This window comes from Panthera leo, chromosome A1 (assembly GCF_018350215.1).
Source record: "Panthera leo isolate Ple1 chromosome A1, P.leo_Ple1_pat1.1, whole genome shotgun sequence".
NCBI classification, from domain to species: domain Eukaryota; kingdom Metazoa; phylum Chordata; class Mammalia; order Carnivora; family Felidae; genus Panthera; species Panthera leo.
In genome coordinates, this window is record NC_056679.1 from 68,394,988 (window position 1) to 68,408,759 (window position 13,772).

General features: G+C 42.9%; 1 protein-coding gene across 5 annotated transcripts in view; it reads left to right on the forward strand.

Annotated features, from left to right (window-relative positions):
- The window catches only part of MBNL2 (muscleblind like splicing regulator 2), a 158,105-nt gene that overhangs the window by 54,679 nt on the left and 89,654 nt on the right, over positions 1-13,772 (forward strand). The window contains exon 1 of one of the 5 annotated variants that reach the window (XM_042929393.1): positions 9,498-11,058. The exons of the other annotated variants lie outside the window; for them this stretch is intronic. Within the exon in view, the coding sequence (XP_042785327.1) occupies positions 11,023-11,058 (36 nt within the window). The 5' untranslated portion in view covers positions 9,498-11,022. Of the gene's footprint in view, positions 1-9,497; positions 11,059-13,772 lie in introns of those variants that run through there. 5 annotated transcript variants of the gene reach the window in all.

A 13,772-nucleotide genomic window follows, 5' to 3' on the forward strand; every position in this document is an offset into this window, starting at 1 on the left:
ATACAACATGAGAAAATTGACAAGAAAACTGACAAGTAATTGACAAGTAAATTACTTCAGTTTCTCTGAAGTGTTGCAGAAACTACTTACTATTACTCTCCCATTCCTTCTAAGTTTGAAAATGTATAAAAATAGATCCTACTCACTTATTTGTGGGATGCTGGCTATAAGTTGGCTGATGACAAATAAAATTTTAGTCTTCATGTGTATGGGTGAAAATTTTAAAATTGAATATGGTAGTAGATATGTGATCGTTTGGGACAGTTCTTCAAAACATACTAAAAAATGTATGTCATTGGCCTTGGCCTTAACTTCATGTTCTTGAATTGCTTTCAAATAGAAGCTAATTCTTTGCAGAAATTGCTTGAGGATTTTTTAAGTTATGTGCTCAATTCTGGCCTGATTTGAAGATATAATCTCAGACAATTATTTTGTTATCTATAGAAATCTCTGTAGTCACATAGAGGCTACTTTCTGCCAGGTATTTTTCATGAATTATCAGTTCCTTCCAACGGCTCTGTAAGGTAAATATTCAGTCAACCATTACAGTTGTGGGATACAGGTTGGAAACAACAAATAACTTACAAATGGTGGGGAAGAGACATGATCCAAGGTAAGTGTCACTCCAAAGCCGCCCCATCCCTTCCCTCCTCCTAATTCCTCTTATAGAATAACTCATTGGTCTAATGAATTCTAAAACTCCTAATATCTTAACAATATCCATGTTTCACAAATTTAGCATATGGAAGTGTCAAAAACATTCTAAAATAGAAGCCCCCAGGAATAAACTGATCTAGGTACTAAAAAGTTACATATTTGAAAAGGAGAGACAGTGAGGCACATGTATTTCTTTTTGTCTGTATTTGTCTAGAGATATTATATATCACTTACTAGGTCTCAGTAGCAAAAGTAGTTTTGGTCCAAGGTGTTGGTGTGTGTGTGTGTGCCCGTGCGATTCTGACACATAGGATTTCAGATATCACGATAAAGTGAAGGACATGTTCTACTTTAACGGTGCCCGGACCACCAATTCTACTCCTTGTGTAAGAGATCCATGTATCCATCATCTGACTGCTGCCCTCCGGGGCAAATCAACCACTTGCCCCTTCGTGATACTATGAAGACCTCCATGTAACAGTTCACTCCTCTAAGTATGTGTCGCCGTACAAGCCCGTAAGCTTCCCAAGGACAGGATGGTGTCTTAGTCATCTCTGTGCCCAAGCACCTAGCGTGGCACTGATGCGTGGAGGAGGTGCAACAATAACCATTCCAAGAGTGCATAAATTAACGAAGGAATCCCCACGACTTTTCAAAACGAACTTATTGATGATTGCCAGTGAACCTCAGACACCAAACTGCTCTGCGTGGCTGTTCACCATTTTCTTTAATTTCTCCGTTTTGTTCTGCAAGCCTGGCCAGCCCCTCCTTGGACTTCTTTCCTCCTCTTTCCCCCCACTCCTACTTCTTCTACCACTGCAACCTTCCTTCCTATCTCGCCTCTAATGCCACCTCTCCTCTCTTTGCTCCTCACTGTGGATACTTGCCAAGACTCAGCATTGGTCTTTCCTAGATCAGGTCGGTGACGAGTTCTGAAAGGGTGTCTGCGCTCAGCATTCAATTCCCACCTCTGTGTCAATCAATCCAGGTTCTGGGTGCATGCCCTTTCCTGGCCAAGTCCGTGGCCAAAATGCCCACCAAACACCCTGTAGGCAGGCTCCATACTCACCTGTAGTTGAACATTCCTAGATCCAAACTCTTCATCCACCCCCAGTCATCATCCCACTCCATGTGCCTTGTTCCCCAGGCACAAAACCTTAGCTTGACACTGACCACCATGCCGAGGATCCTTAGTCTTTCTTTTTCTTTCTTGTTCTGGTTGTAGGGAAATACATAAACTTTAAGAATTAATAAATTATTAAACTGTGAAATGTTTACCCAGATACAGACTATTGCAACAAATCTTAAGATCTCAAGGGTTTCATGTTGGCTTCTAAAAACTATCTATGGACTGCAAGTTAAGAAAGTCTCATCTACAGAGAAGTCTGACACATTAAAGTGGGCACAAGAAGACCAGAGGGTCATTAAAGATACTTTTTGGCTGTTTCTCAAATTTTCCTAGGGTCAAAATTAGCACCAGATTCTTCCTGTTACTCAAGATATTTCTATGTGAAGAAAGAATATACTTGTAGCTTCCAGGACAAGAGGAGGGCCAAGAGGAGGACAGTGCAGGTGGAATCAGTTTCGGTGCCTTTAGCGAGCAAAGGAATGAGGATTCTCAAGGTGGCATCTCCCTAAACGTCCTATCAGGGATAGCACATCTATGGCATTTGTGGGTGATGCCACCTTCCTAGGGACACGGCTTCTACCCTCAAGACACCTGCATTCTAACCCAGTCTAAAATTAAGAGGTAGACAAAATAATCTCTACGTTAGTTTCCTGTGGCAGTCATAACAAACTACCAAAGACTGGGCAGCTTAAAACAACAGAAATGTACTGTCCCCCAGTTCGGGGCGGCTGCAAGTCCAGACAAGCGTTGGTACGACCATGCTCCCTCTGAAGCTTCCGTGGGAGAACGCTTCCCTGCCTCTTCTCTTTTCTGGTGACTCAGTGTCTTCTCTGGATCCAGCTTCTGATGTCTGTCTTCCTGCGTGTGTTTCTTCACATGGTCTTCCCTTGGAGTCTGTGTCTAAATTTCCCCATCTCACAAGGACGCCAGTTACTTTAGGTTAGGGGCCCATGTTTCCTGGTATGACCTCATCTTAACTAGTGATGTCTGCAACAACCCTACTTCCAAATCAAGTCACAGTCTGGAGGACAGAGGTTAATTCTTTAATTCATCTTTTGGGTGGAGGGGGACACCGTTCAACCGTAAGAATCGTATCCAAACCTAGAGAATGTCAGAAACCAAACACTGTAGTCTAACTCCTGAGCCCAGACTACTTTCAAAGTCTACCTGTGCACACTGCTCGGAACAGCCGCTGGCCATCATTGGAGTTGGCAAGAGAGATGAGGCTTAAAAAACTCCAGTGTTGGGTACTGAGTAGATGAAAGAAAGATGATAAGCTGACATTCTGTGATTACAATAATTTGTGTTTGAAACATGTAAAAATAGATTAAAATAATTCGCAGAGAAAACTGGCAAAACTTATTTTCTCCAAAAATCAAACGGAGCAAAATATCACTTTTAACCTTAATTACGTTCTTGAATAATTACATTTGTTTATTATTCACTTAGCCTTGGGCAGGGATGCTAACTTTTGCTAGTCTGTGTAACAGCTTCTTATGAAACCGTTTCTCACCAAAGCTTAAGGAGAAAGAAACATTTATCATGATTTGTTTAAGATTCTAGTTTTTTTCTGAAAATGGAAATAGCATCTTGTCAGCACCCTCCTTCCTTCGTTCAAACTTTTGCTTTTATTTTAGAATGTGGTTTTGTTTATGTATGTATGTATGTATGTATGTATTTAGAGAGGGAGCACAAGGAAGGGGCAGAGGAAGAGGGAGAGAGAGAATCTGAAGCAGTCTCCCTGCTGTCAGCGCAGAGCCCAACACAGGGCTCGAACTCATGAACCACGAGATCATGACCTGAGCCGAAATCAAGAGTCTGATGCTTAACTGACTGAGCCATCCAGGCGCCCCAGAATGTTTTTAATACAATGCAAACTAGGAAGCAAAGATTTAAAAAGCCCTGGCCTGGGAGTCTATATCTGCGCCCTGGCTTTCCTGCACATAATCTTATTTCATTTCACCTCGCTGAGCGGGCTCCAGGTGCCTCATTGGTAAATACTCATTCATTTAGTCCGCTCATTCATTCATTCCCTCTTTCACTGAACAAGAGGTACAAACCAAAATCCGCAGGACTCAGCAAGAAACGGGAGTGAGGCACTCAGCACTGGCTGTAGGGGAAATGCAAGGAAGACTACAGACTGCAGGAAAGTAACTGAAAAGCATGTGACCCCCCCGACCGTGGCGGCCACCATTCAGCCGCACACAGCTGTTGCCTGCCTTCTGAGACTCCTGGGGATTTTTTAAAAAAGAACCAGAGGTACATATTTTGGTGTGAAGTTTCCCAATCCCTAACCTTGGCAACCAACGAAAATATTTTTTAGACCCTGAAGTTCAAGCAAAACACATCTACAGGCTGGATTCCATCTGTAGACTGCCGCATTCAACCTCTGCTCAAAACAAATGAACAATAATTGATCATGGGACAGGTGCTGGTGAACACTGGGAGTGGAACAGCATACACCCCTCCTTCCATCAGCGGAGATCACAGAGGGCAGAGCAAAATTATAAACTGCTCTGAAGGACCTAAGCTTGAAAGACCCTACGTGCGTAGTGTGGGTGATTCACTCTCTGGTTTCCCCTTACCTCACTGGCCACTCCTGCTCTGTCTGCCTTCCTGAATCCTCCTCCTTCTGAACACTGGCATCATTCCAGACTTTGAATGTCTCTACGTTTCCTCACACCTACAATGACCCCCCTTACCCTTATAACTCACCAAGCATGATCTTGCCTCAGAACCTTTGTACTTTCTGGCCCATAATCCAGAGAGCTGGACTCCCTAGATGACCTCATCCAACCCAGTGGCTGTAGACATCTTTCGTATGCTGAACGTTTCATAATTTCTGTCTCTGGCCCCGATTTCTCCCCTAAGCTCTAGACTCATGTATTCAATTGCCCACCTGACATTTTTACCTGGATATTTAAGTGACGTCTCACATTTAATAGGACCGCTAAGGTTTTGGTTTCCCCTACAACCTCCTGTTCCCATTGTCCCTGTTCTCAGTAGATGGTGCTGTTTATTGGCTTGATCAAGTAAAACATCTTAAAACCCAGCTTCAATCTTCTCTTACCATCACCACCACATCCAGTCCATCAGGAAGCCCCGCTTTCTCCACCTTCTGAAGACATCCTAAATCCAAGCACTTTCTGGCACTTCTGTCATGACCACCCTGGCCCAAGCCACCATATGTCTCCTATGGACTATTGTAACAGCCTACGGTAGCTCACACTTTTGCGACTCCCTCCTTGAACAGCGTGACCTGGAAGTCATTCTTTAGCTCAGAACCTTCCAGTAGCTGTCCGTGTCACTTATGCAATCACAGCCCTTAAGGCCCCCTGTGCTCTGGCTCCCTGCTGCACTTCTGGCCCCATAAGTCGACCACGCTCCCCCTCACAACTGTGTTCCTATCACAGTGGCCTCTTTGTTCCTCAGGGCCTCTGCACCAGCTGTTCCCTCTACGTGGAATGCTCTTCCCCCATGTAGCTGCAAGCCTCAGTTCTCCACTTTCATCGGACTTTACTTACATGGCCCACATCTACCCACAAAAGCAACCTCAGAAATTATCCTTAAGGGATGTGATCTATCTCTGTGTCTCCTCTGCGTCTGTCTCTACCACGAGGAGGTGAGGCTGTAAGGCAGGGATCTCGTTGCTCTGTCCCTGCACCCAGCACGTGCAGAGTGCTCAATCAGATTTGCAAATGCATAAATGTATCCTTAATCCTTACGCTTTTAAATGCCACTGTTCCAACAACATTCAAATCACTTTTCTGGCTACCCACTGCTTAATTTTTTTCTGTCAACCCACAGACAGATAAAACCTCAAAGTTAAAGGTTCTGTACAAATAAGCTCTTTGCTTTACAACCCAAAAGGTGTTTCTGGGTCATGCTCATGTTTCTGGAATGACAGATCACATGGAGATTTGCCCACAAGTGTCAGCGAAGAGCTGTTAAAATTCATGGAGTGGCTTGTTGGACCACCGTGGGCAACTCAGCAGATCCCAAAAGCCTGGCTATACACTTACGCTGGCATTGGACGACATTTTCACTAGTCTATAAAATAAGGACACTGAAATACTTTCTTTCTTAGTTTTGTTTCATTTTTATGGTGGTAAGGACACATAACATGAGCTATGACCTCACCCGTGTAACAAATTTTTAAAGGCACGACACCGTATTGTTATCTACAGGCATAGTGGTCTATTGTAATACTCTAGGATGTGTCCGTCTGAAACAACTGAAACTGTACAAAAAGGTTTTTTTTTAAATAAAGCTGAATTCTTTCAATTCAAAGTTTCTTTTTTATTCAGAGATTATACCTTCTTTTTAAATTTTTTTTAAATGTTTATTTGTTTTTGAAAGAGAGAGAGAGAGGGAGCACAAGCAGGGAAGGGGCAGGGAGACAGGGAGACACAGAATCCAAAGCAAGCTCCAAGCTCTGAGCTGTCAGCACAGGGTCTAACACGGGGCTAGAACCCACGAGCGGCGAGATCATGAACTGAGCTGCATTCGGACACTTAACTGACTGCACAGGCGTCTCTGTACCTTCTTTTTTTTTTTTTAATTGATTATCATAATGTTCCTTTTGTCTCTAAAAGAGGTTTTCTTAGCAGATGAGTTTTGTTCTTTTTCCCTTAATGGCCTTACTCAGCAAAAGAAAAAGCGAGCAATTCTATGTCAGTTTCCCGTTCTTCTTGGAAATATTAACTCCATACAATTGAAAGGTAGGGACATTCCGGCTCATACTATCTGGCCTGAAATCCCCATTTCACTCGTTTGGACCCTGCACACAGAGAAGGCTTTGTCATCACAAAGTCACTGATAAGTCCACACGTTCCCTGAAAGAAGCCTGGAAGTTCTGCAAGCCTTTTTCTCTTAGCAAACAAGGACAGCTTGATCCATCAAATGAGTGGATTTTCACTGGCGGGGGTTGGGGGTGGGAAATGAGCCTGAGCGGAGACAGAGACATAGAACAGACCTAGAACATACCCGTTTCAGTGTATGAGAGCGGGTCCCCCAGAAGCCCAGGGTAGCCGGCATCCAACACTAAGGTCTAAACTACAGCAGGGGGGCTCACCTCTGGGGCTACGGAGACCAGGCCTCTTCTGGCAGGGCTTTACCAGTGACAGGCTGCACCTGTTTTACAATTTCCTCGTGAATTGACCTGCTAATGCTAAGTAGCATATTCTTTCCACTTGGTTTGGTTCAATTTCCTCTGGCTCAAAGATTATAGCCTAGTTTCTATTACCCTTTCTCAGCACTGTCAAGACCAAGAAGAATAAAACTGATAAGAGGACGAATCCGCCCCCAGAGCACCACTTCTGGGATTCAGGAAGGGAGTGGATGTTGACATATTTATTTGTGATCAGCCGTACCGGCTGTCCTGCCTGACCAACCAGCATTAGGGGGATATGTCTGATGAGACCATTTTCTTAGGACTGAGTTCGTGTGTCCACAGTGAATGGCAGGCCCCTTGGAAAATGAGATGATGCCAGGAGAAGGAGGAAGGGAAAATGACTCGGAGGTTTTTACCCAGTTCAAGCAAAACGAAATGATTGGCTTCAATTTTAGGCATGTTTACATTTCACTCAGTCTGCTGTCATCTAAGTGACACTTGGTATTTTTAAAAAATTAATCACTTGTAGTTTTCAACTGAGTAAGTGCCATGGACACCAAAGTACATTAATGAGCCATCTTAATATGAAAATTTGTTTCTCGAAAAGGAGAATACAGTACATACAGGTTTTTTAAAAATAAGCATCTGGTTGGGGTGCCTGGGTGGCTCAGTAAGTTAAGCATCCTACTCTTGATTTCAGGCTCATGTCATGATTTCACGGTTTGTGAGATCGAGCCCCTTGTCAGGCTCTGTCCTGACAACGCAGAGCCTGCTTGGGATTCTCTCTCCCTCTCCTCTCTCTCTCTCTCTCTCAAAATAAATAAAAAACATTAAAAAAAAAACTTAAAATTACACATCTGGTCCACATCTCAAATCTCATTCAGAAGAACATTTCAAGTGCTCCCAGCCCTTAGTAAAATCATGAATAATGACACCAAAGATATTATTTCCACACCTGCCATGAAACGAAGCCCTGACCCAGATGCTCAGGATGTAAAATTAATCATCAGCAACCTCATTTGCGAAATTTAATTCATATCGCTTCCCTTCTGCTCCCGTCGGGCACTTGGTTGTTAACAGGAACTGTGATCGCGGGAAAATATTGGGATAGCAGAATTCTTAATGAAGAATTCTAGTAGCTCCAGATGTTCTGAGTGGTATATAAAGCCGCAGAGGAAGAAGTTTCGTTTCCTAGAGAATTTCAATGTCTTTGCTCATTTACTTCTTCTACAGTCATTGGGCCACCACCAAGTGCTGAGCACTATGTTTGATGTCTAAAAAGAGAGACACCTTGTTCCCATGGAACTCGCAGTCGAGTGAAGGAAACAAGAGAAAAGTAAACAAACTAATCAAATAATCACAACTTATCAAGACCGCTCTTCATTCAGGAAATACCGAGCGCCCACAGAGTGACAGGCACCGGGCTAGGCACCGGGCTAGGCACAGGCAATACAGCCTGTTCTAAAAGCAGCCCGGTTTCTCGACCTCATGGGGCTTTTGTTCTAATGAGAGTAGACAGAAATCAAATGGCTAGAAACAGCACCCCCCCCCATCCTAAAAAAATTAGTTATTTTCAAGTTGTGAGAAATGCTAAATAGGAAATAAACTTGGATAGAAGCCAATGTGATCGAGGAAGAATTTAAATAGAAAATGTGACCTGGGATGCTGTCTTCAAGGAGTTACTTTCTGAGCAGAGATCTGAAGGACACGGAGGAGGAGGCAGCCAGATGGAGAGAAGACCTTCCCCAGGCGTGGGGGAAAGGGAGCTCCAAAGCCTTGGGATAAAAGTACTTCCCTCTTTCTAGAAACGAGGCAGGGCAACTACAGCACAATCCATTGGTCAGGGGGACAGAAGCCTGAGACCGTGAATAAGAGAGAAACCATGTAAGAGTCTGAGTTTTATGCTCAATACTAAGATTTCCACAAGAGGTTGACACGTTCCCGTTTGCCTCAGGAGAAGGCCACTCTGCCTGGAGAAGGAATTGCAGAAGGAGGCCAGGCCATGACATCATTGGAGAGTCTTTCCATCGTCCAGACTGAAGCAATTTTGAAATCTTATGTGTCTTTGATATTTTTTAAAAAGCCTACGTAACTGCCTAAGGGGCCCCTTTATGCTTATTTTGGAACTTTTATCAGTGGCCCACGGTATCCTTGCTGTAGGCTTTGTCAGATGATGGAATTGCACCAGAAGAGAGATAATTCATTTACCTCTGGTGTTTCAGATGGGCAAGGAATGCAGGAAATTCTAGATCTCCTGGCCAGATTTATATAACATAGTCTTGTGAATTACTGCCTGATGTCTCCAAAGATCAGGTTTGATGGGGAGAGACCAATACCCTGCATGAACCCTATCACTTAATAACAGGCCACAAGTGCAATTCAGAAGAAACTTCTTTCAGGGGTGCCTGGATGGCTCAGTTGGCTGAGGGTCCCACTTTGGCTCAGGTCATGATCTCACATTTCATGAGTTTGAGCCCCAAGTCGGTCTCTGTGCTAACAGCTTGGAGCCTGGAGTCTGTTTCAGATTCTGTGTCTCCCTCTCTCTCTGCCCCTTTTCCACTCATGCTATCTTTCTCTCTCTTTCTCAAAAATAAATAAACATTAAAACAAAATTAAAAAAAAAAGAAACTTCTTTCACAAGAAAGACTTCTTTAATCTCTGTAATCTTAAACTTTTCTAGCTGGCCTCCTGCATCTTGCTCCCTTTTGTCTTTTAACTTCTTTTTCCACAGCCTCCAAAACCCCTCGCCATCCATCAATGGCTGTTCAATATTGTGCCATATTCCTTGAGAGACATGGACGTATCAGACGGAGTTCGTGCTCTGACGGGGTTTCTAAAATAGCCGAGGAGACAAAGAGCCATGCAAAATTAACAACTAAATACTAAACTGTTTGGTACTAGTTATTGGAAAAAGACCTTTTGAGAAAAGAGAAGGATGGACTGCAAAAGGGAGCCAGAGCATGTCATGGAAAAGAGCCTCACAGGCTATGTAGACGTCAGCTGAAAGAAATGGCTGACCTTCACGTTGGATACCCTATAACTGTGGCTTCTACCCGTTTTTCCCTTGGGGACTTCTGGAGGCACCTATTCAGTAAGACTGAGTACATGGATCCCAGGAATCTGTATTTTTAGAAGCTGTCCAGTGATTCATATGCCCATTTTCGAAATTTTGCTCCAAACAATCTCATCACGCACTGAAACTGCTTGTTCTCAACACCGCATAAACCTAGTAAGCATCCCTGAAAGTCTTACTTAAAGTTTCCACTTGTCTCCCCAGGTTCCAAGACGGCACAAAAGTATGGTGTCTCACAGGTAGCATTTTCCAAGTCAGGATAAAAAAGGTCAGCCCCCTGTTCCATAGCCTTTGACTTCTTATTCCTGTGTCCACTTTAGTTGAAATATCCAACAACACAACAGACTACAAGTCATTACCCGTAACCGTGCACCATAAAACAACAGCCGCCAATCCCAGTCATTGCCATTGGTGCCACCGGGAGGGGAGAGCAACCAGGATGGGAAGCAATGGGAATGAATCAGCAAATGATCTGGGTATGTTTACTCTGAAGAAAGACAGATTCAGAGAAAACATGGCAGCTATTGCCAAATACTCAGAGTTGGAATGGCGAAGAAGAGGTAAAGTTGCTCTGTGGAAAGGATGAAGACAGGTATTTGTTCAATATGAGTAAAAAAATATCTGAACATGCCCGGAGGGATAAGAGTTTCCATCTAGGGAACTGCTCAAATAATGCAAGCTTGGGATTTGTATTGTGTCCTTTAAAATGTTCTATGCCGGGGATATTAAGAGGCAGTCTCATGCAGAACTAATTACTAAAACGGCCAATCCTAGCTTAGCAAGAGAAATTTTCCCTAGTGTCAGTGGTGGAATATTTAGTTGCCTAGCAACCCGTAAATATCTATGATGCAATGGAAAATCCTTAGTTTGCGTCTGGGTTGATTGTATAGTTCCTAATACCACACTTGGTTCATTTCATTGATGATAAGTATTCCTGTTATAGTCTGTTACATATCAAAATGGTGCTGAGCTGCAGCTTTACACAGTTTCGATCTTTGCCGAACACTAGCCAGCTGCCTCGCCGAGCCCAAAGGCACACAACAGTAATAGATGTTTGGTCCATACAGGAGGCGACAGGATAAGACGGTGAGAGCACAATACTTTTGGAGATATGTACAACGGTTCAAATGAAATCTGGTGGAACCCTAAGTGTCACGGTACAGGTTTAATCATGACCTCTCCAACCTCGGACTTGTGTGCATTTCTAATAAATGACTAATAGCATTTATGGTATAGAGCAAAGTTTAAGGTGTAGAACAAAATGTGTAAGATACTGCAATCATAACTTTCTAATCACAGTCTCCTAGAAAACTGACAAAAACATATGTGGATGGGTTAAAAGTTTGGTCTCATTTATAAAGGACTGCTTTACATTATAAGAACCAAAGAACAGCTGTTTGTCAAGCTTCCACATTAAACATCTGCCAGGATATCTTCTTAGGCAGGTTTTCTTAGTGATAATGACTGGGTACATAAAATAAATCATGGAACCCCATCAGATTCTATCCATACTAAATACCGGAGACATTCGCTTCCCCTTGTCAAAAGATCATAAATAACAGAAGTAAAACCGGCCAATCGCTGAAGGAGTAATCAGTATAAGTTTACTGTGCGCACAACCAAGAAGACACTTTGCAAACTGGGAGCACTCAGTCCAAAACAGGGAATGAGGCTCCAGGGTGCATTGTTGTAAAGCAGCTTATATAGTGAGAGAGTTTATTCTTCACAGTGACTGGACACAATACTAGAATTTTCTCAAAGGATAGGGAGCTGGTCAGTGGTGACCTCATATCAACCTCGGGAAATAGTTCCCAGTTTTGCTTACGATGTTCAGAGTCATAAGCCAGAAGTGATCCAGGTCAAGTTAACCTTGCAAAATAAGATAAATTAAGCTTTGTCTGTATGGCTAAACTGGTTGTGTATGCTCAGGAAATTTTCAAGGCTGGCCTCTGATTTTTTTTATTTTAACACCCTCTTTTGTTTGACCTCTTAAACCCAAATCATAATTTTAAAAAGTGATTGATTTTGATTCATTTCTCTTCCCCACCCCACCCCCCACAAAAGGCTTAGAATTGCTTTAGGTAACTTTTTATTAGCCAGTCTAGGACATTTGTACAACAATATAATTAATAGCATTTTTAATGAAAATGATGGTATATTAATTGGTAATTTTTGGATGAGTGTTCTTCCTAATTACTTGTTAACCTTTAAATCAGATATACACAAGGGAATAGAGCAAGATTCATGTCTTTGAGTATCTGAAAGCTTTTTCAAGGTGTTTGTTTTTTTTTTTTTTTTTTTTTTTTTTTATAAAAAGAATCCAGAGGAACTGTTTTTTCCTCCAGAGGAAACTCAAAATTATATCAGGAACTAAGTATGGTATGATGCTTAACACATTAATATGCTATAGAAGTTTTCAGTGTATCTATTCTTGTCACCTTAGTGAACATAGAAGTATGGTTTAACAAGATAGCAAAGAGGATGCCGTCCATTTTTCTTTAGCACTTAAATTTGCAGGTAGTTGCAAACAGTACTGAAAAGAGGAAAAAAGGCTATTATTAGGTGAGAAGGTCTATTTATCTCACTATACGTACAAGAAAATGAAGAAGGCACGACCCGCAGAAGATCTCTAGATCTTTGGCCCCAAGTATCCAGTCTGACTCCATGTAACTCAAAAAGGCTTTATAGATAAAGCATGGTGTGAACCTTCATCACTGCTATTTAAACAGCAGGGCCATTTAAATGGCTGAACACAGACTGGATGCAAACACAGATAAGTGGATTTCAGAAGGCAAGAGTCCAATTTCACCTTCTCTGATGGGAAGTCTTCCCACCCTGGAGGTCTTCTCTGTAGCCCTTTTTCTGAGCTTCTCTCGGCTTTTTCTGTCTATCCAGAACTGTGGGATAAGAGTCACTATTTGAAGGCCTGTGTTACTTTTTACTCATTGTGAAGATTCAGTTAGTACCTGGGCCTTCCCTCTAAGCCTTTGACCTGTGAACTTTTCTTGTTTTTAATTGTTGTTTTTTTTTTTTCATGTTTATTTTTAAGAGAGAGACAGAGCATGAGCGGGGGAGGGGAAAAGAGTGAGGGAGACAGAATCTGAAGCAGGCTCCAGGCTCTGAGCTGTCAGCCCAGAGCCCGATGCGGGGCTCGAACTCACAAACCACGAGACCATGACCTGAGGTGAAGTCGGATTCTTAACTGACCGAGCCACCCAGGTGCCCCGACCTGTTAACTTTTCTACTTTCTCTCTCTGTCTTTGCCTAATTCATTCATCAGAAAATTTACCGAAGCCTGATATATCCCAGGTTCTGTCTTTGGTACAGAGAATACAGCAGTGAAGACATCATCGTGACTTCAAGTCGGTGATAGTTTAATGGTTGGGGGTTGGGGTGAGGTGGGGTCAGAAATGAGTATCGGGCATCTAGAATGCAGTATAATAAGTACTAGGAGGGTATCTGTGTGCCCTAGAGCATGGGAAGTTCCGGGGTATGTACTCTGGAAGCATACTAGGGGCTAGCCAATTCAGACTGGGGCTTAAGGAGGTGAGGGAAACTTCTCATCGGACTTAAGTAGGAAAATGGAGGTGGCGTTAGTGGGTAAGAGGGTAGAACACGCCGTCTCTGTCTTCCTTCTCTGACTCCATGAGGCCACCTGTGTTCTTAGTCACCCCATCTCGGTCCTTTTGCCTGGTTTCACACGACTCCCATCTTCCGTGTCTCCCTACTGGACCATTATTTGCTTTAGAGCAGCCCCTGTGAGGGCCATCCATCAAACTATTACAGGACAATGACGAATA